At 46.9% G+C, this 25106-nt stretch overlaps 1 protein-coding gene across 6 annotated transcripts in view; it reads right to left on the minus strand.

Annotated features, from left to right (window-relative positions):
• Positions 1 to 22957, minus strand: part of ATP11C (ATPase phospholipid transporting 11C) — a 48214-nt gene extending 25257 nt beyond the window's left edge. For 2 of the 6 annotated variants that reach the window (XM_010715221.3, XM_010715222.3), the window contains exons 1-7: positions 12188 to 12280; positions 10071 to 10190; positions 8391 to 8480; positions 4457 to 4537; positions 3357 to 3464; positions 2560 to 2688; positions 250 to 353 (exon numbers count right to left, since the gene is read on the minus strand). In XM_010715221.3, coding sequence (XP_010713523.1) covers positions 250 to 353; positions 2560 to 2688; positions 3357 to 3464; positions 4457 to 4537; positions 8391 to 8480; positions 10071 to 10190; positions 12188 to 12202 — 647 coding nt within the window. In that variant the 5' untranslated portion in view covers positions 12203 to 12280. Of the gene's footprint in view, positions 1 to 249; positions 354 to 2559; positions 2689 to 3356; positions 3465 to 4456; positions 4538 to 8390; positions 8481 to 10070; positions 10191 to 12187; positions 12282 to 14816; positions 14886 to 15521; positions 15764 to 22876 lie in introns of those variants that run through there. The other 4 variants (XM_010715223.1, XM_010715225.3, XM_010715224.3 and 1 more) reach the window with 4 other exon arrangements.
• Positions 22958 to 25106: the final 2149 nt, after the last annotated feature.

Consider the following 25106-nt stretch of genomic DNA (forward strand, 5'->3'; position numbering starts at 1 on the left):
CCCAGCCCAGGTGCCTCTGGTTGCCACTCCCAGCCTACTTGAATGAAGGACTAAAACACACAGCAGCAAACCTCCTTTTCCAAGAGCTTAACAACCGAGACAGTCTAATCCTAGAAGCAGTTTCAGCCAACACATTTTACTTGGAATGTACACCACTCACTTTAGTGAACTATGACTTATTTCTACTGATCAGGCTGAGGCTTTGCAGGACAGGCAGCTCACCGGAGCAGTGAGGATGCCCACACTCACTTGTAGAGGTCTGGCTGTGGCTGCTCACACTCAATCGTGGCTGTGAGGGAGTCTATGGCTTCATCCGTGCAGAGCACGGTGGTGTCCCGCACTGCGTAGTGAGTCTGGGAGGAGAAACACAAGAGGATCAGCTCAGTGGCAGCCCTGGGAACAGCTCAGGCAGGTCCCTCCTCACCCAGTATCCCTGGGATGCTCCTGGGGTAAGGAGAGGGCAGCCCCAGTGCTGGGGAGCAGGCTGAGCGCTGGCAGCCCCAAAGCTATTTTTAGGTGCTGTGAAGCTCCATCGCTCACAATTAGCTAGGAACTGCACGAGGATCTGGGCACTGCCTGCAAACACTATTTATAGGAGCTGTCGGAGCATCTGAACCACTGCAGGCTGTGCGACAGGCTGCCTTAAATCCGTCTTCATCAACAAATTTATTAACGAGCTTCCTCGACTCATTTGTGTTCCTCTCATTGTGCACAGTGTAGCAGTTCCTCCCACGAGGCACGCAGTCGTGATGCTACAAACACCCACCTGAATGCTGGTGACCTGCCTGGATTTTTGTACTGGAAGCACACACACTTCTGCTATAAATCACAGCTCCTGTGAAGCAGCCCAGAACTGTTCACACAATGCCCAATATCACATCAGGCACCCGTGCCAAGCTTTGCATCCACTGCTCATGTCTCCATGGACACTGTGCAATTACTGAATGATGCTTCAAAGCAGCCTCCTAATCACTCCCACAATCTTTACATCCACAGTCCCTCGGCCTATTTAGAAAACACATGCTCTTTGAGATAACATACAGCTGAAGATTCATGCTGCAAAGACAGAACCCTGCCACAATCCATTTTATAACCGCTCCAGTTCCTAGGTGTGTTTTCCTATATGCATGACTTAACAAGCACTAAGAAACATCCAACAGGTAGGCAACTGCTACCAGTGTGGAGGAGGTTTTGTGAGTACCTGCATGTGCTTCCCTCACCCTAGCTCTGCTGCACACCCTGGTTCCTAATCTTAGCTGTTTCCCCAAACAGCACTTGTTTTTCTATTCCCTCCTGCACCTTCCAACTCAGCCTCCACCTTAATTTTGTCAAGAAACAGGAGACAGCTCCCCTTCACCTACAGGAATCCACAAACTAAGAAAAATACAGTGCTTAATATAGAAATACAGCATTCTGCTTAGAAACTCAGGTTCTAAGAGCCAAGACTGAAAAATTTAACTCTTGCATACAATAGATCTGACACTAACAAGCAGTTGCCTATTTAACATGGACATCTGCTTTTGGCCTGACACCACTCCAAAGCTGTACTCCTCCTCACTAGTACAACCACTCAGTACATCAACACTGCATCAGCTCACACAAAAATTATCAGCACCAATTAACAGCCACCAATTAAGAGGCGAGCTGGAAATCCCATACAGTTAGATCAACACTGGTATTCCCCAACTTCAGAGTGTGCTGGAAAGCATCATGAAATTTCAAAGTAACTTCCATTCTTACTACTGCAGTTGCTAATATCTGCCTAACTATTCAGCTGTGAACAAATTCTCATGTCTTGTGACCAACGTGATTTTATTATTTCTTTTCCTTGGAGAGAGGGAGGAAAATAATGAAAGGAAACACACCAAAGAGGAGATTCACCCTGAGCAAGGCTAATATCAAATTTCACTTCTGATTCAGGGAAGAGGAGAGCAAACAAACAAAAAGCAACAAAAGAAAAGCACAAATAAAATCAAATCAAAAAACAAATCAAAAAACCCAACCGAAAAAGAGCGGGAGTTTTCTGCTCACTGGTGAGAAATTCCCCAAATCAAACAAGACACAGTGCCTCAGAAAGTCCCAAACCACACCAAAATACGTCCATTAAATAACAGAAGTGCTGGCAGGTACCGAAAAGAGACTACAAACTCAAGCAGCTGTAGCTGCTGCTTTACCTGTATGCATCAGATCTCAACACACGCAATAGGAGCAGGAAAGCAGTACACATTGCCTAGGATGGACAACAATGCAGCTAAGCCTTATAATAATTTATTGACACTGTTTAGCTATAGACACTTGTTCTGATAAAGATGGAATCAATTTGGGACAGTGCCAGCAGAAATGGTTGTTTAAGAAAACAAAGGAAACAAACAATCCACAGAGCACTTGGCTGCTGACTCACTGGATGAACAGACGGAGGGAGGAGATGTTAAATATAGCCATGGCCGTGGGGACGGGTGCTGCAGGAGCATCCTCCAATTAATCACCACACACACACACACACATACTCTCTGCACAAGCACTAGCTTTGGTTGCGTGCTGCCCATCCATCCCCATCACCTTGAAATTTGACTCGCCATCCAGACTCGCTGTAGTGACGTAACAGGTCCCATCAGTACTACTTGAGGCCAAAAATATCAAGTCACAGGGGAAGGTCTCATCTGCTTTCACTTCTACTATGTCTCCAACCTGCAAGAAGAGAGACATTTCAATGAAAAAAACCTCTCTGATATTATTAGATGCTTACAGATTTAGCTCCTCTCAAAGCCTAGAAGAAATCACCTTGGCTAAAAGAGGAATCAGGGTGTTCAAGATCAAGACCAAAAGTCAAAATACTCGAAGGATCAGCTCTCTGCCTGCTGAGAACCCCAGCAGCCTGCCCCTTGCTATGCAGGTGCCCCAGCATCAGAGCCCACCCAGTGCCAAGGCAGCCTGCCCACGCAGCACCACTATTATTCAGTTCTCTGCTGAATCTTGATGAAGTCAGAGACTCTGCACTAATCTGAAGTGCAGGGTGATAAATTAACGTCAAAAGCCGGTGTGCTTTCCTGGTGTCCTTGGGAGAGTTGGAAATAGAAGAGGACTGCCTGTCCCAGACAAATGCGGAACACTGACAGATCTGTCATTTGTCAGCACAGGCACAGCTTTTGCAAGACAGCTTCTCAAAAGCAGTCAAACAAAGGAAGCTTCACTTATTAACTGGGAAGGACTCTCAGAGCAGCTCACGCAAAAGTCAGAGAAACCTTGTGCAGCTCGGGGAGACCAGAGTACATCCCTGCTGCAGGCATCAGAGTATATCAGAGACCCCAGCATCCCATCTGGTGATAACTACATCTGAATTGTCTATTCATGGTTACCTTGATTTTTTCGCTCTCTTTCTGCACTTGCTTCGCATTTTCAATAATGAAGACATTACTCTTGTTCACTTCATTGTCAGCTCTGTGTCTCAACCAGTCTTCGTACCCCTGCACACAAATACAAGCAACAAAACCCATAATAGAGCAGTAAACTAATCAAATAAGATGCATTGGGAGGGAGAAAGAAGGAGAGAGGGGGAAAAAAAAAAAAAAGAGTAAGTTAAACAGTCCTCAGAACTCCTTCATGCCTGACTAAACATCAACCAGAGTAGCTCAGACTGAATCAATTTACTTTAAAAACTTCATATGCATATTTGACAGATTCAGAACAGATTAAAATAACACACGAAAAATAATCTATATGCAGTGCATGCAACAAGCAGCTAAATTACTGTAACATGTTTCTATTATTCTCAGTGTTGGCAAGAACAGGCTGATAATATGAATAATATGCTTAGCACTCTGTGACTCTTTCCTATGGTAACGCAGGACAAGTCTCTTCTCTTCAGTCTTCACTAAAAGAATAAAACATTCATCCATATTTTACTCTAGCTCTCCCTCTCTGGCCCCTGCAGAAGAAACTTATCTCATTATTTAGTGCTTCTGTGGAGGAAATTCAGAGTGGCACATTTGCATGTGATAGGAGAAAAGAGGTCTTTCAACACTACAGGAAGAAAGAGGACTACATATTTTCAAGGCTAGCTGAGTTTGAACTGAACTGTCCCTTCTATTTACCAACAAGGCAACAGAGCACTGGCTATATCTGGAGCACATCTCTGTACTCTGCAAAGAGTTCAAGAACATTTCTAAAAAGAGAAGAAAAACTCAAGTAAAGTCAGACCTAGAGAGGCAGCCACAGTGCTTATTTTTACTAACCACCGCAGTTTGCTTTCAACAATACACAAAGGTGGATGTTTTACACTGCCAAACAAGATACACCAACGTCCACAGTCAGCATGCAGTCTCTTGAAGAGACCTTCTGAGAACAGGTTCCCAAACTCTACCAGCCCATGTTGGTTATTTACTCTGCCAGACATCCCAGAGAGCACGAGAACATGCCTACAGGAAGGTTATCTTCCTCTCCCAATTACTGCTGGTACCTGTTTGATGGCTGTGACAGTGATCACGAAGAAGAGCGGAAGGCCGCTGGTTACCGGGCTGGTTGGGGTGTCCACAATCACCTGCAGACAGTAAGAGCAGACTGGTGACAACCTGCTTCGAGCAGCAGAATAAGCAAGAACTCTAGCCATGGTGCAGAACGGTGCTTGGTACACTTGGAGAAAACCAAGGCAGGGAAGGAGGATGGGGCAGAAGCAGCATCCATATGTGAAGAGCAAGATGCCCTCATTTCTCACTGAAAATCAGAAAAAAACATCTTTCCTCTTTGGTAGTGAAGAGTAGGCACATCCAAACCCCAAATCATCAGCAGTTGCAAGCAGGAGGGCAGCACCAGTCCTCTTGAACTACTGACACTGAGATGCTAGAAGTGACACAAACCAGCCTTATTTATCAAGGAAATACATTGTGAAATGGAATACAAACATCTAAATAAAGCAGAAATGAACATTTTGCCTTTGGGCTCTGATGCAGAGTTCAGAGCATGATTTAAGCAAAGCACATGAGGGTCAGTAGTCGGAGGCCCTGAGCTGGGCACAGCGCTTATGCTGGGCCTCGAGCCCCCCAGGAACAAAGCCCAGGAGAGCCTCCTCAACTTTAATCAAACCCTGGAGCTGCAGGAAATCACTGCTTGTTTGACAGCATCACGACTTGGCCTGAAGGGGAAGAACAGCAGAACAGGTTCATCGTTGGGATGGATTCACATCAGAGCAGGAAGATCTGCACCGCTTCCCCACTGATGAAATTCATCACGGAGGTGTCCTCTCCCAAGGGACAGCACGCAAAGCCTTTCACCTCACAGCTGAGGGCCTCCAAAAGCAGGTGCCTCGTGCCTGCTCAGTGCCAGCATAATTTCAGCAGCAGGAGGGCAGCAGCCCTAAAGCAGAGTTGAGAGGCGGCAACGCCTGCACCCAGCAGGCCTTAGGGACCCCCAGCAGCACCACCCCCAGCATCACTCCAAACACTGTGCAGGGACCAAAGCGACCAGAGCAGACCGCAGGGCTTCCCCAGGGACACCCCAAAACCAGGGTACAGGAATTTGGCTGTTTACTTGACATCCCTGGAGAGGAGAGAGAACAGGAGGCAGATGCGGAGGGCTTCGAGGGAAAGGGACAGAGAAGCAAAGCAGGCAGAAAGGCTTTGTGTCCCACAAAGGGCCTTTGTTGTGCTCTGTTTGTTTGCATTCTCCTAGCACACTCACAAACAACAGCATCTGTATGTTTGTTGTTTCAGGCCGCCTTAAGCGCAGCACTGGGAGCAAGCTATGTGGAAATTAACTCTTTGAAATGCTGCACACTGCAATTTTACTCAGCACAAAGCACATGCAGCAGCCAGGTCAGGGGAATGAGGTAAGCAGAGTGAGGGCAATTGCTGTAAGCACAGCAAGTCCTTCGGGAACACAGCTCCTGGTTCATCCTAGTGAGTGTCACAGCTTACAAACAGAAGGCTGCAGGAACTACACTTTGGAGAACCTCAAGGGAGCAATGGGAGTCGTGGACACGTTCCACAGGGGATGGCACACTACAGATGGCCACTTGAAGCATGGGTAAGTCAGCCTAAATTTATCTCGCAGGAAGTGGGCAGAGCAAGGGAGAGCTGAGGGATATCTGCCCTGGGCTTCCTGAGTCTCTCACTGCTATGCCACGTGAGTTTTCTGCACTGGACAACATGCAGCTGCACGTATTTAAACAAACAATATGATTTCTGTCCACACAAATGTTGTGTTATAGAGGTATGAACACATGTATTGAATTAAGTCCCTGGAATAACCCAGTGATGTATTTGGAGGTTGTTGCTGCACTCCATACAGAGCTATGGCTCAACACTGCTGCTCCTCCTTGGCTGCTGGTGGGAAGCGGAGGGATGCAGGAGCTGCGTGCCAAACCAAAGGCAAACTCCTCTGAAGCTATTTTTGAGATATTTTAGGACTTCAACAGCTTAATTTGGATCCACTTAAAAGTGACAAAGTCCTTCTGTTACTTAACAGTTACTTCCACATTCATTGTTTACAAGACTGAAGACCACAATCCAGAAGTCATCTTTATCTATTGTAAGGAACATCTTTCATTCCTAGCACCTCCTAAATAAGCTGATCGCTGCCAGCTTGCTCTCTACAAACACACCTTGACCACACTTACTCTGGGCACTCTGTTTCCTCCAGGAGCTGACTCAGTTTCCCCTGGGTATTGCAACAGAAGTGCCAATGAAACAGTTGTCTGTATCCCTGTTAGTGCACTAATTAGCATCTTATGTTTAATGTGTGTACTTTTCCTACCTCTCTCTCAATCAGGAGCTGAACTCGCAGCTTGGCAACAAGTACCGCCAGGCTGTGCTCCTAAAGCAGCACTGGGGACAACTCTAATAATTTACAGTAATTTGAAGATAAACACAAAAACTGAAGCTTTAGATCCATTTACCACGCTGTAACTACTGATATTTTAAGTGACTACAATTGTTGTGCTTTTTTAATTTTTAAGATCCAGCAGACCCAGAACGATGAGTGCCAGGGGCCCCTGGGGATTCTATGGAGTAGCAAGTGTGTTAGTGTTGTAGGATTATTGTTCCATTGGGTTTGGGTTTCCCCCTCTACCAGAACATGACAGTTGCTTCCTTATTTTGGAGGCAATCACAGCTCACAGAGTAAAAACAAGGAGGAAGAGCAAGACTTTTCTCTCACCTACATATATCTGTGATTAAAACAGGCAAGCATCTAAACTACGGTGAGTCCTGCAAGTGGAATCAAGAGCAAGCCGTGTCCTTAACGTCCAGAGGGTCAGCAGACCAAACACAACACCACATCACTAAAAGGCCATCTCCACCAGGACATCCCAACTTCAGTGCCAGCCAAGTTACAAATTCCCTCTGACACGAGGGAGCAACGCCAGTGAAATCAAGCGATGGCAAACAGCTGATGTCAGGGTTAGCTGCCCTCCTGCAGCACTGCCAGGAGCCGTGCACAACCGTCACCTTGGGATCCCCTGCTTCTCTAGCAGCTGCTGAAATGGCCATAAACCATAACTCGTTGCTCTCAGGATAAAAATGTGAGGTCTTTTAAACGTGGAGACTTGGGGAGAGTGATACCTTGAGACCCGACCCAACAAAATGCCAGAGATGCCATCTAAATGCAAGCTGTTCACAGTGCTACTTGTGAGCTTGCTGGAGGAGGATTTTTGATGCCTCAACACCAGTCCTACAATAAGGTATCTGCTTGAGTATGGGATTTAAAAGGTGAATAAATGCACTGTGGTGAGCCTTCCATACTTCCCCAGAAATGCATTCTGACAGCCCAATTTTCTTTTTGGTTGACAGAACAGAAAACAAATATTCAGGTTTGCTCAGCTTGTCCCTTAGCGAAGGCACAAAGCAGAGCACAAGTTCACCCGTGTATAAAATCTGCTCTTCAGTCTGTGGAGCACAGCATCCTGGGCGTCATATTCCCAAAGCTCTTGCTATGATATTTTTCTGAATTTTATTGAATACAGCCCTTTTCCCCTGGCTGCCTTGAAATTCACTGTAACTGAGATGTATGAACATCACATTATCTGGGAAAATACATGTTGTTATAGAGCAAAAATAACAATGATGCCAAAAACCCCCCACAATCCTAGATCTTAATTCTGCAGCATTAACCATACATATCTTTACTGATTGACTCACCTTAATGCCTGAAGAGTTGAAGTGGTTTTAAATAATTTCAGCAGACATTTGAATACTGCCTCAGACAGGCCCCCAACCTGTAATTGTTACTATGCCTTGAATGGCTTACTAGAATTACAATATAGCTTTTAAGGAAAACAACTGCATTTATGAGCATCAAGAGGCAGGTTTCAGCTCAATTCTTGGTGCTCACGTTGTGCTTACCATCAGGATGTAAAAAGAAACACCCCTGACACCCAGCTTGGCAACGAAGGCTCTTACCTGCACGAGGAAGATGATGAGGAAGTAGAAGTTGGCAATTCTCCTAAACTGCTCAAAGAGATTTTTCGGGAGGAAGTTCCACACTGTGTACTGCGGGGAGAGAGGAACGGGCTGTTGGGCACCTTGCAGCTTCCAGGTGCCAGCACAAAGACATCAAGACACAGAGTTTACTGCGGGCTGCAAATGGGAAGTAAAGTATCTGCACATGACAGGACACGAGTTCTCTCCTTTAAGTTGAGGTAAACCACGGCAGCAGGTAGAGGAAGCACTGCAGCCATCCCCCCTCGATGGGCACAATGCAGCTGTGGTTGAGCTCCAGCTTCCACTTCCAGCACTGCATCACAAACTCTGGCCCTCTCCACCGCTTCATTAAACAGTTGAAATTGTTTTGGAGTCAGGTGGGGCTCCTTTGTTTGTCGGTTTTTAAGTTAGTCAACTGTTTCTGTTTTGTCAAAGTAACCCAAACCACACGGTTGGAGACAGTGGAGAGCAAAAAAAGATAAACACCATGAGATTGGTTTCAACAAACAGCTTCTACGTGGGCATTTCAGGAGACACAACTTAATGAAAAGATAACGTACACTGCAAAGATTTTTTTCCAAATTAAAAGAAAATCTGGAGTTGCCGTTTTGCTTAAACAAACGTCTTCTTGCCCATGCAGATCCATTATTAGGCTGCCCTTTGGTGTCATTTTAAGAATGGAGCTGAATCATTTGCTTAGAAAATGTGGAATTTAAGAATAATACGGAAAATAATGGGTCTAATATCTGATCTTTCAGTCTGCTTTGAATAAACAATGAATATTAAGCAGCCAAGTCTCAAGACCAATGTTCATTTAGTAAGAAAACACTGCTCATGTAAGAGTCCACATGAGCAAATGCAAATGGAAAAAAAAAAAAAGGGCACAATATTCAAAAATAAATCAGAGAAGAACTACCGAATTAGTGCTAAAACAAACCAGTTATCAGAGAGAGAACTAAAGCATGGGAAGGTGATCTCTGAAGGACCCCTCCTGCACATCAGGGGAAAGTTAATGGGAATGCTACACACATCGAAGGTATTTAGACTTCGAACTCGTCCCCAGTATAAATGCAGCACAGAGTCATAAGATCCAAACAAACAAGATCCAAGCTGTATAAATAAAGAAAGGAGAGGAAGAAAGCCTGTACAGCTTGAGCATGGTAGAAGCTTAACAGTATGCTCAGCATCACGGCTCCTAAGCAACACAACATGCATCCAGCTGTGTTGACAATATTGGATGCCACTTGTTTGATATTTCACTTGAATTGGCTTCAAATCTCTTGAAAGAACTTCATGAATGTCATGGAAAAAGCTAAGCAGAAGGTAGACGGGTGTCACCACGGTTTTCCACAACAAACAAAAGCTATATTAATACAGTCTGAATGTTTCCCCTTTCATCCAAAGGGATAAAACAAGCATGGTTATTTTTGATCTGCTTGAAGAGAGAAAAACCCACGAAACAAAAGGCAGGGGAATCATATAGATATGTCCATTTATAAAATAATCCCCACTGCCTTTCACAGATCTAAGCAGCTGTCATCTCACATGCTGTATGATACCTGGCCTGCCCTTTCCATAAAAAGGGAATGCCTAAAAACCACAAGGAAATACCCCAGCTTGCAGGTGCTTTCCTCTCATCCAGCCCAGCAGATAGCTCACCTTGGAGGAGACAATCCTGTTGTCGCAGAACTTCTGTGCCACGTAGGCATCTGCCTCTGAAACCGGCCGGTGCCCGACCACCACAGTTCGTGTACCGACCCGCTTCTCCTCCCCAGCACACTGAGGGGGCAATGAGAAAAGGGAACTTTTAGCTTCTAGCTCAAAAAAAAAAAACAAAAAACAAAACCAACAAATTAATATTTGTAGCAACAGCTTCCAGCTTTTGGTTGTTCTTTAATTAACTTCTCCATCCCACCAATAGCAGGGAATCGTTCAGCCAAACCAAGTGGCTACATTGCAGTGGTGATGGTTGATGGTTGGACTAGATGATCTCTGTGGTCTTTCCCAAGCTTACCGATTCTGTGATTCAAGGCAAAGCTTCAGGCTCCAGGCTTCTCCCCAGGGCCCCACAATGGGTAGAAGCTGTACCTTCCTTCAGGCTTTTCCCCTGCCAAACCCTCAAGGCCACCTGGAACATCTCCCTGCCTCCCTCAGGACACGGACTCAGGACTGAACTATTTAAGAGCTGAATGCTATTTTTGGATGCTATTTTACATCCAAAATAAAAGCAGAAATAACGAAGCAGACAGTTTTGCATCACAAACTCACTGCACAGAAAGTTTATTTTACAAGAATAAGCACACATTTTAACTGCTATACAAATGCCCGTTATGTCAATAGAATGTCAGGAGAACGGAGGCTTTTCTGCTTAAGCAGCAGTGCATTTCAGTCTCATTTGCTCTGTGCAGGTCCAGAGACCCCTAGGCACGTAGCTCAGAAGGGAAGGACCAACTCAGATAAACACATTTCTTTTAAATATTCTAGAAGAACCCAAGTGTTCCATTCTTAGAGTGGCTTTTTTTCTTAGCAGAGAATGACTGACTGTCTGAAACTGCAGCCCCAAAAAGGAGGCATCAGGGATGATTGCTATTTTCTTACGTTGTCCAAATTTTAAAAGCCCATCTATCAATACAACCATGAAAGTCAATTGAGGCTCAGCATTCTGCTATCAGTTGTTTTGGGATGAGCTGGGAACAGCTACTGCTTGATGGCAATGGGCCAGATGAGGGCAGCTAATTACCAACAGCACTTATGACCTGAAGCAATCACTACATAGAGATGGCAGAATTAAGCTTTCCATTCCAAACAATTCCAACATTCTTAGCCTAAATTTGTACCTCTCTCCTTTCCTGCCTGTGCACCTCCCACTCCTTCATCAGCTCTCCCAAATTTCAGGGAAACTATTGCAGCACAGAACAGATTGGCACGTGGTCATCTTGGTAAAAATTAGCAAACTTGGGTAAAAATTAATGGCAAAGACCAAGTTCAACAAGGATGAACTCATGCTCTGTAGAAGTGAGCTATGGAAACCAGCATCCGTGCTCCCCGCTTCCTTCGTTTTCAGAAAAAGTAGATGGGGAAAAAAGAAACACATTTAATTTAGTATGGTTGCAAGAAGCACATCAACCAAAAACTAATCAAAAGGAATTCCTTTCATGTGTGCTGAATATATCTTCAAGCCACAGAGTAAAGACAAATAACTCACAGAAACAGATCTAACAGAAACCACAGGCATTAAAAAAAGCCATCCACCAAAACCAGAGATGATACTGTACAAGTACAAAGCTCAACCATTTGAATGAAATCACAGCTTATATTAAATATATGCAGAAGAAAGATTAAACTACGTTACTCGGCTTAGATCTCATGAATAGTTTAAAGTCTAATCACTCCTGCATTGTTCCACGTATCACAGAAGTAGTAGAGAAGGCGACACGATTTACTAAGAAAAAGCCAACAAAAATAACAACTCCCAAACCAGCCTGTCCTGTTTCATTTATTCTCAGAACAAATAGTTCCTCAGTTCAAGGAGAACAACACGTGTACAACTCTAAAAAGCTCCCACAAATTTCACCTAGCCCCCTCAAACTGCCAGGCAGCCGCAGCAGCACGCCGACCTCCCCACCTGCTCAGCACTGTTACCCACCCAATATATTTTTAATTGAAATTCTTCTTGCCAATTTTTATATTACTCTATGCACTGAGTCACTTCTGTGTGAGTACAAGCAACGCTTTGACAAAACACTTAATAATTTAGAAGCTAAGGCTATGCTTACCCACACGGACCACATGCTAGGCAGATCTCCCAATCTAAAGAGCGAGCTCCATCGATCTGAATCAACTGCACTTCCAACTGTGTCTGCGAGAGCTGATAACCTGCCTTGTCCTAAGGGGAATATCCCTGCGTTTGCAGCTCTGAGAACCCATAGTCCAGCAACAAACAGCGGGAGCTGAGCAAAGCTCAGGGCAGCCAGAGGAACTGGGACCAAGGTGGCTGCCACATGTACAGGGGGGGTGGCCAGGAGCAGAGCACGGCAGAAAGTTGCCATTTAAACACATGAAAAATGGAAATTAAGAAAACAGTAACAGTAGTGGCTCTGAGCCACCCATCCCAATGACCACCAAGCGACATGCACCTACAAAGGGCATGGAAGGACAATATGATGAAAAAAGGACCAATGCCATGGAAAAAAAAAACAAACAACAAACAACAAACAGCTCTTCTTCACCAAGAGCAAGGGTAGCATGATCAGCACATAACCATGCTGCAGGGTGCTCAACACCTGAACCTTATCCCTTGTCCCCAGCAGAGCATCCCCTACCCAAATTACACTTGTCTCAACAAAAGCTAAGGCACAGAGCAGCAACAGAAGGTCCCCCAAGGACATGTGGCCTTGCTGCGTGCACCCATGGATAGGGCACTGTCACCTTCAGCAAGAACAATGGGCTTGGGAAGAGCAGAACCCAAACCAACCAAGATTCCTGGAAAAGTTGATCTGGCAAATAAAGCCAGTGATAAAAGCACAGGGAGCAACGGAGGGTGTGGAAAACAAGGGAAAGAGCTACTTGAAAGATGTAAGAAGGGTGGAGAGAGGAAACCTAAGCATTCTTTCTTCTTTTCCAGATAAAGTCCCTGCAGGAACCAGCCCTTTCCTGGAGCCAGAAGCACAGCCTGGCCCCAGGAGCATCACTGGGGGCAGCCCTGCAGGCACAGGTCCTGCTACGCGCATGTGGGGAAGCGAGCTGTGCCAAAGAGCCTGGAAATAGAGCACTTATGGCTTTGATTAATCTGCCAGTGAGAGAAGCCAGACACAGGCAGTGACCCTTAGTTCTACTAATGAGAGGCCCCAGCCACGTGTGCTGTTACAGCAGCATGAGGCTGGAGGCCTGCCCCAATCCTCTTGGCTGAGGGGCCTCCACCTTGCCCCCTCACCAGCATGGGCTGGAAAATACGGGACAGCACAGTCATCTCACGTCCCCCAGGACGGTGACAGAAGCAGGTAGGGATACAAGAGATCAGCTGGTGGCAGAGGAAGGAGATGCCTGTGGCTTCTGGCAGAGCTGGGGAGATCCCGGTGAGGCTCTCAGTGCACCCCAGTGCAGCCTGTGCTCCTGCTCAGCCTCACAGCCACCAGCCACCATCCTGCCCTTTGGTCAACAGTTTCATGGGTCACTCGCTGTCCTTTAATTTACTTCCTTTTGCTCCAAACCTGGTAGTTTGAGCTATGGAAAAAGCCTGCTCTGACCAGAGCTGGAGGCGGTCGGCGCGGTCCTGTGTTGTGCATCCCAAGAGACATGAAGCACTATGGGGATGAAAAAGCCTAAGAGCTTTTCGGGTGCTTTTTTGCCTGTCCACAAATCATGTAGCACCATACTTTCCCAGCACATACACCACATCGGCAGTAATTACAGCTTCAGCTCAGCAGCAATTTGCAGAAAGTCAGGATCAGTTGTGATGCAGAACGCCTAACAGACCAAAGCCAGCAGCTACCAACTGGGAAAACCTTACTCAATTGCTGCTATTTTGTGGAAAGTATGCTGCTACTGTTCAAGCACAACCACTGCCCTCTGGAAGTTTTCAGGATCTCAGCTCTTCCCTCTGCCTTGCAGGAGCCAGGGTTACAAAACCCTCCTTCACATTGCAGCAGCATTTTTTTTTCTTTTTTTTTTTTTTTTTTTTTGGTTCAGACCAAAATAAAGTTCAACCAGCATGCTGCCGGCATCTCAAATTCAGTATCGCAGGAACACTCCAGAGCTGAGAACAGAAGAAGGATTTTGAACAAGAGCCCAAACGCTTTTACAGCGGTCACAAAGAAAATACAGCGAGGTCTTCCCTCCTCCAGACCTCTCCCCCTCCCCTCCCAGCTCACGCTGTGCACACACGTCTGCTTGCGGGCAGCTATTTTGGAAAGGCAGAGAGCTCTCCAGAGCACAGGCAGCGATTTGCTCTGGCAAAAATTAGCGAAAGAGCAAACTGGATAAAAATAAAAATAAAAAAGCTCAAAGATTGCAATTGTCAGTGCTTGCATCAGTCCAAACAGCTATAATTTGCTGGTTTTCTAGTTGTTTTCTAGTCCTTTCAAAGCCTCGGTTCTTCAGTTATAGAAACAACAACTAAAATCTAAATGCCATGGGACGCTTGGTGACATTTCTGTGACCCCATGCTCCCCCAGCCACCCGAACCAGCCCCAGCTCTGACTGCAGGAGAGCAGCCCCTGGGCAGCCAGGCACTCAGCCCCAGCTGCTGGGACCCTGCCTGTTTGCCCCTGCTTCTCCAAGTTAAGTTTTTCCTGTTCTCAGCAAGTTAACACTGTTGTCTTCTAGCCCTGCCCCTGCTGCTCTGTAGAGAAACATTTACAAGGAAGTAATGGGGAGGGGAAGAGGGGGAAGAGATAGAGATATCACCTGGTTCAGCCCTTGCTCCCAGGCAGAAGCAACTTCAGGTGCCCCAGACCCCATGCGCAGTATTCTCCTCCTCCAGGTCACTCCAGCAACCAGATTTATGCTCTGGGCTGCACATGCGGCTAGACCAGCTACTGGGAGCAGAGCAATTAGCCCGGCAAGAAAGAAAACCTCAACACGTGGCCTGTAATTGTTTATCCTCAGGAAATCCTTTTGGCTCCTGTTCCCGTCAGGCTGGGTAGCAGAGCTGCACAGTCAATCCAGCCCAGCACACGTTACCCATCCACAGCACCGGGATCCGACAGCCCGCGGGCAGAGCACAGCCAGCTGCACAACGTCAAGGGTTGGAAGCAGGGGGAAATCAGCTCATCCGTGGGAACTTAAGCCTTCTGGAGCGGAGGACTGAGCCAGGCTGCCTGCTGGGATGCTGGTGCACAAGGGATTTCAGCGTCACGGCCACGGAAGCAAGCAGGGTGCGAGCTGTATTGCTGTGTGCAGGAGAACTGGGCAGCATCCTGGCTGGGATATGGTCCCAGTGACTCATGGCACATGTAGCCCAGCCATTCCCATCCTGCCCGACCCCAAAGCCTCTTTCCATAAACAGGGAAAGGAAGAAGGGTGTTTCTGTCCCCACAACTATCAGGACAAGTTTCTTCATATGCACGACTTCCTCTCCCTGCATGTTTGATCTTCCCACCCTGCACTTACCGGAATTGTATCTGTTAAGTGAAAAGTCCCACTTCCATCCATTCAACTTCATTTGGAAGAAGCCACCCAGCAAAAAGGGCTGAAAATGAGGTGCTCCACAAAATTAGTTGGGCCAACAAATGCGCCCTCACTGAGCAAGCAATCATAGAAAAGGTGAGCTGGGAAGAAGGAAAGAGGGAGGGGGAAAGAAAAAAAAAAGGAAAAAAAAGTAATTCCCTTCAACTGAGTGAGAACAAACCCAGCATGCAGAACTCTGAGCCAGGAAAGCAGTGCTGCAGCTAAGGCTGATGCAGCCCGGCCGCCCGGCCCCGCAGGACGTTACATCACCGCCCAGCCCCACGGCTGTGCTTTGTTCCAGCCCCGGGGAGGAATTACATGGGAATCATCATCAAAGATGGCAGAGCTGCTCATGAAGTGGATTGTATTTCCCTCATTTAATTTCCTGGCAGTGAGATTTTTTTTTCCCCTCCTTAAGCCAATTGAAACTCAGGCAACAAGCAGTACATGGCTTCACCATACGCTAGCAGCACTTAATTTTTATTACAGCTGAAAATAGCCTGGATCACAAGAGCTAAGAAATGCTTTAAATCATCTTGTCTTGCCTGTTGCACATCTTAGTCAGCTTTAACATATCCTGTACGGTGCAAGAAAAACAGAGTGCTCCTGCTATGCAGATCTGTGTCTCCCACAATATTTCAAACAAATTGTATCTATTAAGGAAGCACTGCCTGTCTTCCACTTTGCTAATGCCTCACAGAATTTTAGAACTGGTACACAGGATACTGGAAGATAAGGCCAGATAAGGCAACTGCTCACCAATTCTTTCAAGATACACAGCAGGAAATCACCAACCCCTCCAGATACAGCCCTACAACAGCAAGATGAGGGCCACACCAAAGAGCCCTCCACTTAAATCCTGCAAATTTCAGCTGAGCCTACAACAAAGCACTGCTCACTCAAGGCTACAGAAGAGGCAGAACTGGAATCTTGTTGAAGTTTTGAGCAAAATAAAAACCGAGCCTCATTTGCTCCCCAAATACCCCATCAGGATAGTCTCCCAGGTGCTCAGCCTTGACTTCAGCTGCAGCAAAAAAAACCCAAAAAGCCCTTTACAAACAGCCATGGCAAAGATAAGCGCATTAACCTTCCATTAAGGAGAACAGAACAAATGTCTCTGACTACAAATGCTATCAATTACAGCTGAATGTCAAGGGTGGGCATGCTTTTAGAGTAAATCAGCTTCAGTTGAAATTCTACCTCAAAATGACCAAAGTTTTGGAAAAAAGAAATGACTGTAGTCAATGACATACAACAGGTGCTCAAAAAAGACATCCAAAGTTCCTTCAAATCACACATCAGTTACTGTATAATGAGCTAAAAAACCATGTATAGTATATTGGTTCTGCAGCATCCATGCTTCCTCAGCAGGAAGCACCCATACATAAGCCTGGCAAAGAAGGTGGCTGCTGTTGTGCAGGGCCAGCTCCCCCAGCTTACCTCTTCATTGCCTCACAACACGATGTGGCAACAGCACCGGTGAAAGCAGGGGGGAAAACCACACAAATCCAAACAAAACACGCAGAGCACTCATCCCATGCAGGCATGGACCAAGGAGCTCATCCCAAATCAGCTCTGATTAAACCTCTCAGAACGGACTACTCAATGGTAGCATGCAAACTGGGGCTTTGCTGCAGGTGTCATCTCTGGCAGTGAAAGGAGAGGAGGAAAAGCCTGGCCCAGGACCACTGCCTCTGTACCAGTTCCATCATGTATCAGTCCCATCATGTATCAGTCCCATCATGTATCAGTCCCATCATATACCAGCTCCCTGCCACCATGAGGCACCTTGTGCCAGCCATTGGCACTGAGCTTCTTTGATTTTGGCTAAGTCCAAAAGAAACTCCACAAGCAAATGCATATCTTTATAAATATATTTAATGCACTTATATCTATATTTAATGCATCTAAATTTTAACGTACAAAGATTTTTTAAAAATGCATATATTTGCAATCATGAGGTGTTTTCTGCTTGATAAAGTGCTTGGTTAAGGCAAGTTTCATTTACAGCCTATGACTGCTGCAATACAAGATACAACAAAGCAAGAGAGTACAGAACATTTTGAAAGCAGATGTATTGCTATTGCAGCAACTTCACATCCAGGATAGTGAAAAGGAGATTTTAAATGCATATTGATGTTTTCCCCTTCCATTTGTGACAAAGCATCTTCAAGCAAAATTTCCAGCCAACTTTCTGGCCACAGTCTGGTGGAGTTGGCAGCCCTGAAGGCAAGATCTGAAATCCACAGGACCTGTCTGCCACAACCCCAACCATGTGCCCAAAGGATGAAAACACAGAGGCAATGCTGTAAGTGATGTCTTTTATCCTCCTCCTGTTGTTACAAAAGCTGTTCCCAAACACCTGCATCCCACTGGACTCCACTGGAAGTAAAGGGGTAAAGGCAGCATCCAAGGCTTTCACCACATGGACAGGCTGAGGACCACTTTCACCACATCCTCCCACCACTCAGCAGGAGGACAGATGCTGTAGGTCAAGATAAACTGTCCTGTGCAAACCAAAAAGCAACAAAACAAAAGCAAAGCACCTTCCTGTAACTGCAGCAGGCATCAGCCTCATGCAGCACGGAGAAACTCAGGCACTGCACCAGGGCCAGGCAGACCAGCATTGCAGGGAAAGCATCACTTTGTAACCACAAATTGGTGACTGCAATCCATGTAACAGATCCACACACATCCTGGAGCCTTATGTACTGCAAAAACCAAAGTACTAGCTAACTAGATCCAGTATTCACAGATTACAGCCAGTGAATAACCTGGTGGTCAGATGCCAGAAAAGCCAAAATAATTCAGCAAACTGCAGTGCAGTGGTTAAGGAGAGCAGCTGGGCTGCACTGTGTTAGTAATGCCATCCTGCAGATAGCGTGCAAAGAACCACAGGAAAGCAAAACTGCAACAGAGAGGATATCATGGAGTATCGCTGTGAATGGCATTAGAGCAGCTGGTCACAGACAGTCCTCCTCAGTGAGGCCCAACCTCAAGCACTGTGCTTAGTTTGGGCCTCTCGCTATAAAAAGGATTTTTTGTTGCTGAAGGATTCAGAGAAGAGCAACAAAGCCGGTGATGAGACTGGAAAACAAGAGTTATGAGGTACAGTTGAGAGAACTGGGGCTGCTCAGCCTGAGGAGAGGCCTTTGTGCCCTCTGTAAGCACCAGCTAAGATGCAGTCAATGATTTTCCTGAGGTGACAACTGATAGGACACAAGGAAATAGCCTCAAGTTGCACGGGGAGGTACACAAAGGCTATCAGGAAGAATTTCTTCATGGAGGTGGGTGAGAGTAGTACTCAGGGATGTGATTTGGTTGCAGACTGCAGCGTTAGGTGATGGTTAGACCTGGTGATCCCATAGGTCTTTTCCAAACTAAATGGTTCTATGATATCATTACTACCAGAAGTGGCTTACGATTACCAACTGTGAACTTACTGCTCACCTTCCCATCAGCAGGACACACCTCCTGATGGGCATGGTGTCCTCATGGTTAAGATGAAGGTGAGCAGGCCCGTCCCACCAATGCACAGCTCACACAGCGCTCACTACTGATACAACTGCAACGGTGTGAAAGGCCCCAGCAATAACCCTCAGCCTCAGTGGGCACAGAACCTCAAGGCTGGGGTGCCCACAGCCCTGCAATCTCTTGGTTATTAAAACAGGGGCACAAAGAAGACAGTCTGCTCATCAGAGATAAGAGGAGCAGAGGTTGCAGTTCTCCCAGCTTTCCTGTGGTGACATTTAATTATTTGCAGAGATCAAAGCCCAGATGTCCAGATCCAAGTCCACTGGCTGGGCAGAGAACACGCAGGTAAAGTCCAAAACTTGTGTGCTCTCAGTGAGCCACAGCACTGGCAAAACCTGCCAGGCAAAAACCAGCCTGTGGACCTGCTTCCCAGTAGTGGACCTCAGCTATCACGGAAATTCTTCTGACATGAAGTACCAGGAGAAGCAGCTTTCAGTGCAAGGTCTCACATAATGTATTTTGCAAGCTCGAGCTGTGCCAGCACACTGGCAACTACTGACTGCCCTGGAGCAGGGCTCAGTGGGGGACTCTGGTGGGCACTTTCCAGCAGAAGGCCATGAAAGGAACAGCCAAGCATGGAGATGGGCACAGGCAGAGCTCCCAGCACTGGCACCCACTCCCTAAACACAATTAAAATACAGAAACTCCCTTGGAAAATCCCCTGACATGATATTTCCTGGGAAAAACAAGTTGCTTAAGAACACACTCCATCACCGCAATTCCAAGTTTCTTGGAAGACACAAACCCACCCTTCCTAGATAACACGCCCCAAGCACTTCCTCCTCTCTGTAAAAGGATAAAGTCTTCCAACTGCATGCAGTCCACCAGCACCAAGGAACAAACTGCCAAAGGCAGGCTGCTCTCAGCCACGAGCCTTAGCAAGTGAGACCCTTGGCAGAAAAACGCTCACAGCAATTCAGCACCTATGGCTGAAAAACATCATCACTGTCTGAGCAGACACCTGTTTCACAGTGAAGGTTTCTTCTGGTTGAGACTCTGATTATCTTCTCAGCAAGCTTTGCTTTTCCTCAAGACAGCAATTTCAAAAACCTCCCCAGCAGAGAGGATACAAACAGTTACAGACAGAAAGCAGCAGCTTTAACCAAAAAGAAAAGCGCATAAACCAAGGGCAACAGGATTACATTAAAGACAAGTCCGAAAACCCTGCTATTAATAGAGGGCCTGTTTGCTTTTACAGTTTCCACTGTTAAAAGCAAATTGCTACGCTTGCAGTTGCAATTGAGCAACAAGCCAAACTCTAAACTTCGCCCGTACAATGCAGCAGATCATCATTATTCTCAGCAAAATACAACTGGAGTCAGAAAGGGTTTCAAGTGAAGAATAAAATGCAACCCCTGCACATATCTAATTCTCAGAGGAAGTTTCTAAACACAGAGGGTTTAATTGGCAGCATCGCTTTAACTCTGACCAGTGCTTTCCAGCTCCTCCTTGCAGCAGTTTTAAACCTCTCCAAACTTGAGCTGCACACATGAACATTTCACTTGCCTGAGGCTGGGTTTTTGTTTGATTTTATTTATTTTTAGCCAAACGGTTGAGCTGTTTCTGGGAAAAAAAAAGCTCCGGGTAGGAGAATGTTCTGCAACTTTGAAGAAAAACAGTTACAGTTGAGAAACAGATTTTTTTTCAGGGTATGGGCTTTGATAAGAGACTGGGCTGTTCAAAGGAGCATGTTGGAGCTGGCAGGCACAGACCAAAACCCACGGTGCTCTTGGGGTTAGGAGGCTGCTCGCAGCTCATGCACTTGGGGAAGGGCAGGGCCACTCGGGGCTGCTCCCTAGGTATTCACAAGCACGTTCCTAGCACCATTCCTTATGGAACAAAGTCCCACCTTGTATTACAGAACAACAGATTCAACAGCAAAAAGTATCATGACCAGCAGTCAGGAAAAAGGAGAATCACTCCTTGACCAAACAGGGGGTCTGCACCATGGAAAAACAAACAGGCAACAGCCCAGTACCACACTGTCCTGCGTGCAAGAGGCTGCTCTGCACCTGCCCCACTGCTCTTGTTCCTTATTTCTAGCTTCCTGATCCTGTCTCCTCTGCAGTAACACATAATCTGCACTGCAGCTGCTATCAGCAGAACTTGGTCTGACTGTGGCAAACAGCGTTATCACGCTAAGGACTGTACAAAACAAATTCCAGCAACAATGCTTTTATTCATGAGAAGTTAAAGCTGCTTCATTTAAATCCATGCTCTCTTGAAGCATGAGATTCAGCCGAGCAGAACAGCCACCCGGAGTCACGGACACCCCGCAGTGCTGCATGCCCAGACCCAGCCTGTGCTGCCCGTGGCTTTTTTGTCACTTTAAGGAGAGTAAAATGCTCGAGTTGCCAGTAAGGCACAAGGTATCTGACACGCAGCCTCGCTCTCAAGATGCTAGCATGGCTGGACTGGGGAAAAAGTGGTTCTTGACACTTCCTCCTCCCACCTATGCTCCTTATGAGAATAGGAACTGCAATCACACACTAATGTTTGTTTCACACTGTTTAAAAAAAAAATTTGAAAGCAAGCATGAAAGAAAACAGATGTGTTCCATATCCCAAAATAGACAGTATTACACATTTGCTGCAAAAACTAGCGATGAGTGTAAATGAGCACCCTCCACCACACACACTCCCGTGCAGTTCTTGCTCCTGCACTCTGCCCAGCCAGGCATGGGCATCTTGCTGTTGCGGTCCCTTCCCTCCTCACCTCCTTGTGGTCCACCACATTGCATGGGGAATTTTATTTTTCTTTCTGCCATTGGAGTGCATCTCTGTGGAGGATAGCTTTCCTGTGGAGTATGAGATTAGACCGGCCCCAGGAGGGGCAGTGAGCAGCACCCACTGCCTGCCCCTTCTCCCCGCTGCAGGAGCCCCAGGCTTCTCAGGCAGGATCTGATCTGCCTGTCAACCTCCGGCACACACCTCTAGAGTCAACACATGCCTTTTCCCAGGCCTTTCTTCTGTCTTTGCTCCTCCCCAGAGGACAGGGAGGCCAGGCAGCTATGGCTTAGGTGACACAAGGGATCAAAATGCTCTGATCACAGAGATTTATGCCCTGGGGAAGGTGGAGGGAGCATCAAAGCATTAGGTTGGTGGGGCAGGGCAGAAGGAATGCACCCAGGCAGCCCCCACCCAAGCCTTATAACACCAGTCTTCCTCTGCACAGGGTTTTGGGGCAAACCATGCAAGATGACCTTCAAAACACAAAGGGGCATTGTACAACCACCTTGCCCAAAGCAAACGTCACATTTCTTGCCAGGCACTGCTTGTGTGCATGGGAACTTCCATCTGCAGAGACGGGACCCAGCACCTGGGTGCTCCAGGAAGGGATTCTGAAAGTAAATTTGCAATCGTTTGCACAAGGGAAAAAGCCCTCCCCTGTCATGAGCTTAATACAAGCAGCAAGCAAATCTCACTCTGGAGGATGTGGGAGAGCAGGCGGTGAGGCACTGCCAAACTGCTTGGGTCACTAGCTGGCAGCCACAGGTAGCACAGGAACCAGCTCTGCACGCCTGTCCTTTGTCACCCCACTTTGTGGCAGTACACATACAGTTTCATAATTAAATAAAATGAGCCACAGATGGGAAACCTCTACATTAAAGCAGCACGAAGCACACAAATGACAAGTAACAGCCTGCTACAGAGACTGCACAATGCCAACCTAGTCTGCTCTTGTTACTGTCCAGAAAGACACCAAGCAGCTGAGCCCAGAGCATTGCACAAGGGACACGCAGGAGGACAGGCTGCCTTCCTGACCTGTGGGCTATTGGCATCCACGTGGCACTGACAGCAGTGAAGGTGAGGAGGAAGCAGGTGAGACATCATCACCAAGGCAGACCTGCAGGAAGACACTGGCATCACAGAACTGATTTGGCCAAGGCAGAAGCAATGCAAACCCACTGAAGAGATGTCATGTTCCCCAACTTCAAGTCAATGCTATGACATCAAACAGCTCACCAGCATCCAGTGCTTACTGACATCACCACACAAGGGATGGAGTTTTAAATAAAAGCAAACAGGAAGAAGCCCAAAAAACAGCAGGACTGTGAGTAACTTATCTTTGTCAGTTCGTTGGTTCTTACAAAGCCTGAACCTGCACTCACCCCGCTGTACTGGCAGAGCTGCTAGCAGCTGCAATCCAGATCCCTGCCTGCCAGCCACAGCCGCTGTATCACAGCCTTGGCCCGGAGGTATGGCTGCGTGCACACTTCCGAAGAACCCAGAAAGGTAATTAAGTTAAAAAGCACATTATCTCCAATCCACAACATGAGGACTTGCCCTGTCAACCTCCAAGCACACTGGAGGGAGCTGCAGCTGCTGATGGAGTGCAGACCCCAACCTCTCACCACACACATTCTGAATGCTGTTCCTGCCTTTCCACAAAAGGGATGCAAACAGAGTGAGACTAAAAATAAAACCCCAATACCAAAATCCGCTTCCATAAGAGAATTGAAGTTATATTTCAAGTTGACAGTATCTCCTTAAAGTGGATTAACTGTGGCAATCCAATCCTGCCTCCCCACAGCGATCCCGGCGCAATGCTCATTTCAGCAGCAGGGATCTCACTGGTGTAAACTGAAGCTCAGAGCCCATTTGTTCCTGCAGGGAGCACAAGCCTGTGTCTTGTGAAATACACCTGAAAACAGTCCGGCATTTCTGAGCCTCTGGCAGAGGCCAGGCGGTGAAGCAGCAGCACCATTTGTCAGAGCAGCCTTGCGGGGACCTCAGCACAAGACAGTCTCCAGCCTTCCACCACTGCAGTGAGCTTCCTGCAGTGCCACAGCACAAGCACCTCAAAGCCCTGTGCAGCCCATACGGCCATAGGGCTGAGGGCAGCCCCATGTCTCCGAGCTGCCCAACGATGATGTGCAGCAGCAGCAGGAGCTGCTATCTGCCCCAGCCTGAGCTGGGCAATCTGTAGTGGCCTGATAGCAAGCAGGGAACACACAGAGCTGGGAGAAGCATTCAGCAACTGCTGTCCCAAGGGCGTAACAGAAGGCTCCTATTCCTTTTAACAGGAGGACAATGGAGCCAACCATGGATGATACTCATGGACCCCACAGTTATCTCAGTTCCCCAGCACTTGCTTACACAAAGCAGCCAACTAAAATCGGTTTTTAACAGAAATCCAGTGCTCTGTACTCGAACCACCTCTTGATGTGCATTGCAAGCCTCCAACAAGGAAGTGGTAGGAAGCATGCAGCACCAGGCAGGGCTGAGCCTCAGTAACTGGGGGTACTGCAATTACATCTGCTACACTCGTGCCTGGGGGTCATCAAGCCAGAGTCACAGTTGCTGCGTATGTTGCAAGGCCAAGCCAAAGGCTCCAACAGAAATGCAACCTAAAAGCACAAAAACAGTAGGATTAACCATCTTCACTCCTAGTGCAACTTAAAACAAGGAAAGTTCCTTATGCTGAAAGCCCGGAATAAACAGCTTGCTCAAAAACAGAAGTTAACACAGCAACGAAAATCATTCTTCAGCATTTCTCAGCCCTTGCAGCAGCTGAAGGCAGAGTGCATCGCCCTGGGGCCAACAGGGGCACACAGTGCACCCGTAACACGCAGCTGCCATTTGAACCCCAGCAGCTCTGCTGCGCAATCAGCAACACTGCTGAGCACGCAGAGGCTTCTGAAATGATGCAAAAGCCCTGGTTTTACACTTGCTGCGGAACAGGAAAAAGTGAGTAATTACAGAGTCCAGTCCAAGCCATGAGGTCACAGGGAAATCTCCAAAGTAGCTTATGTGGCACTGGGGAGGTTTTTAAGGTGTTACGTGGGGACAAGAATCACTGAGAAGAGCAGCGCTGAGCGTGCTGACAGCTGCTGGTACCTCCATCCTGCTGCTGGCTGCACGGGGCTGGTGTGTGCGTCCTGCAACGGGGAAATCCCTCTGTATCAACTTTTTAATTATTATTATTGGCGGGCGGGGGTGTTCATTAAAAAAAAAATCCTAAGGAAGAAAAGGTTTCTGCTCTTGCAGCAAA

This window comes from Meleagris gallopavo, chromosome 9 (assembly GCF_000146605.3).
Source record: "Meleagris gallopavo isolate NT-WF06-2002-E0010 breed Aviagen turkey brand Nicholas breeding stock chromosome 9, Turkey_5.1, whole genome shotgun sequence".
Taxonomy (NCBI): domain Eukaryota; kingdom Metazoa; phylum Chordata; class Aves; order Galliformes; family Phasianidae; genus Meleagris; species Meleagris gallopavo.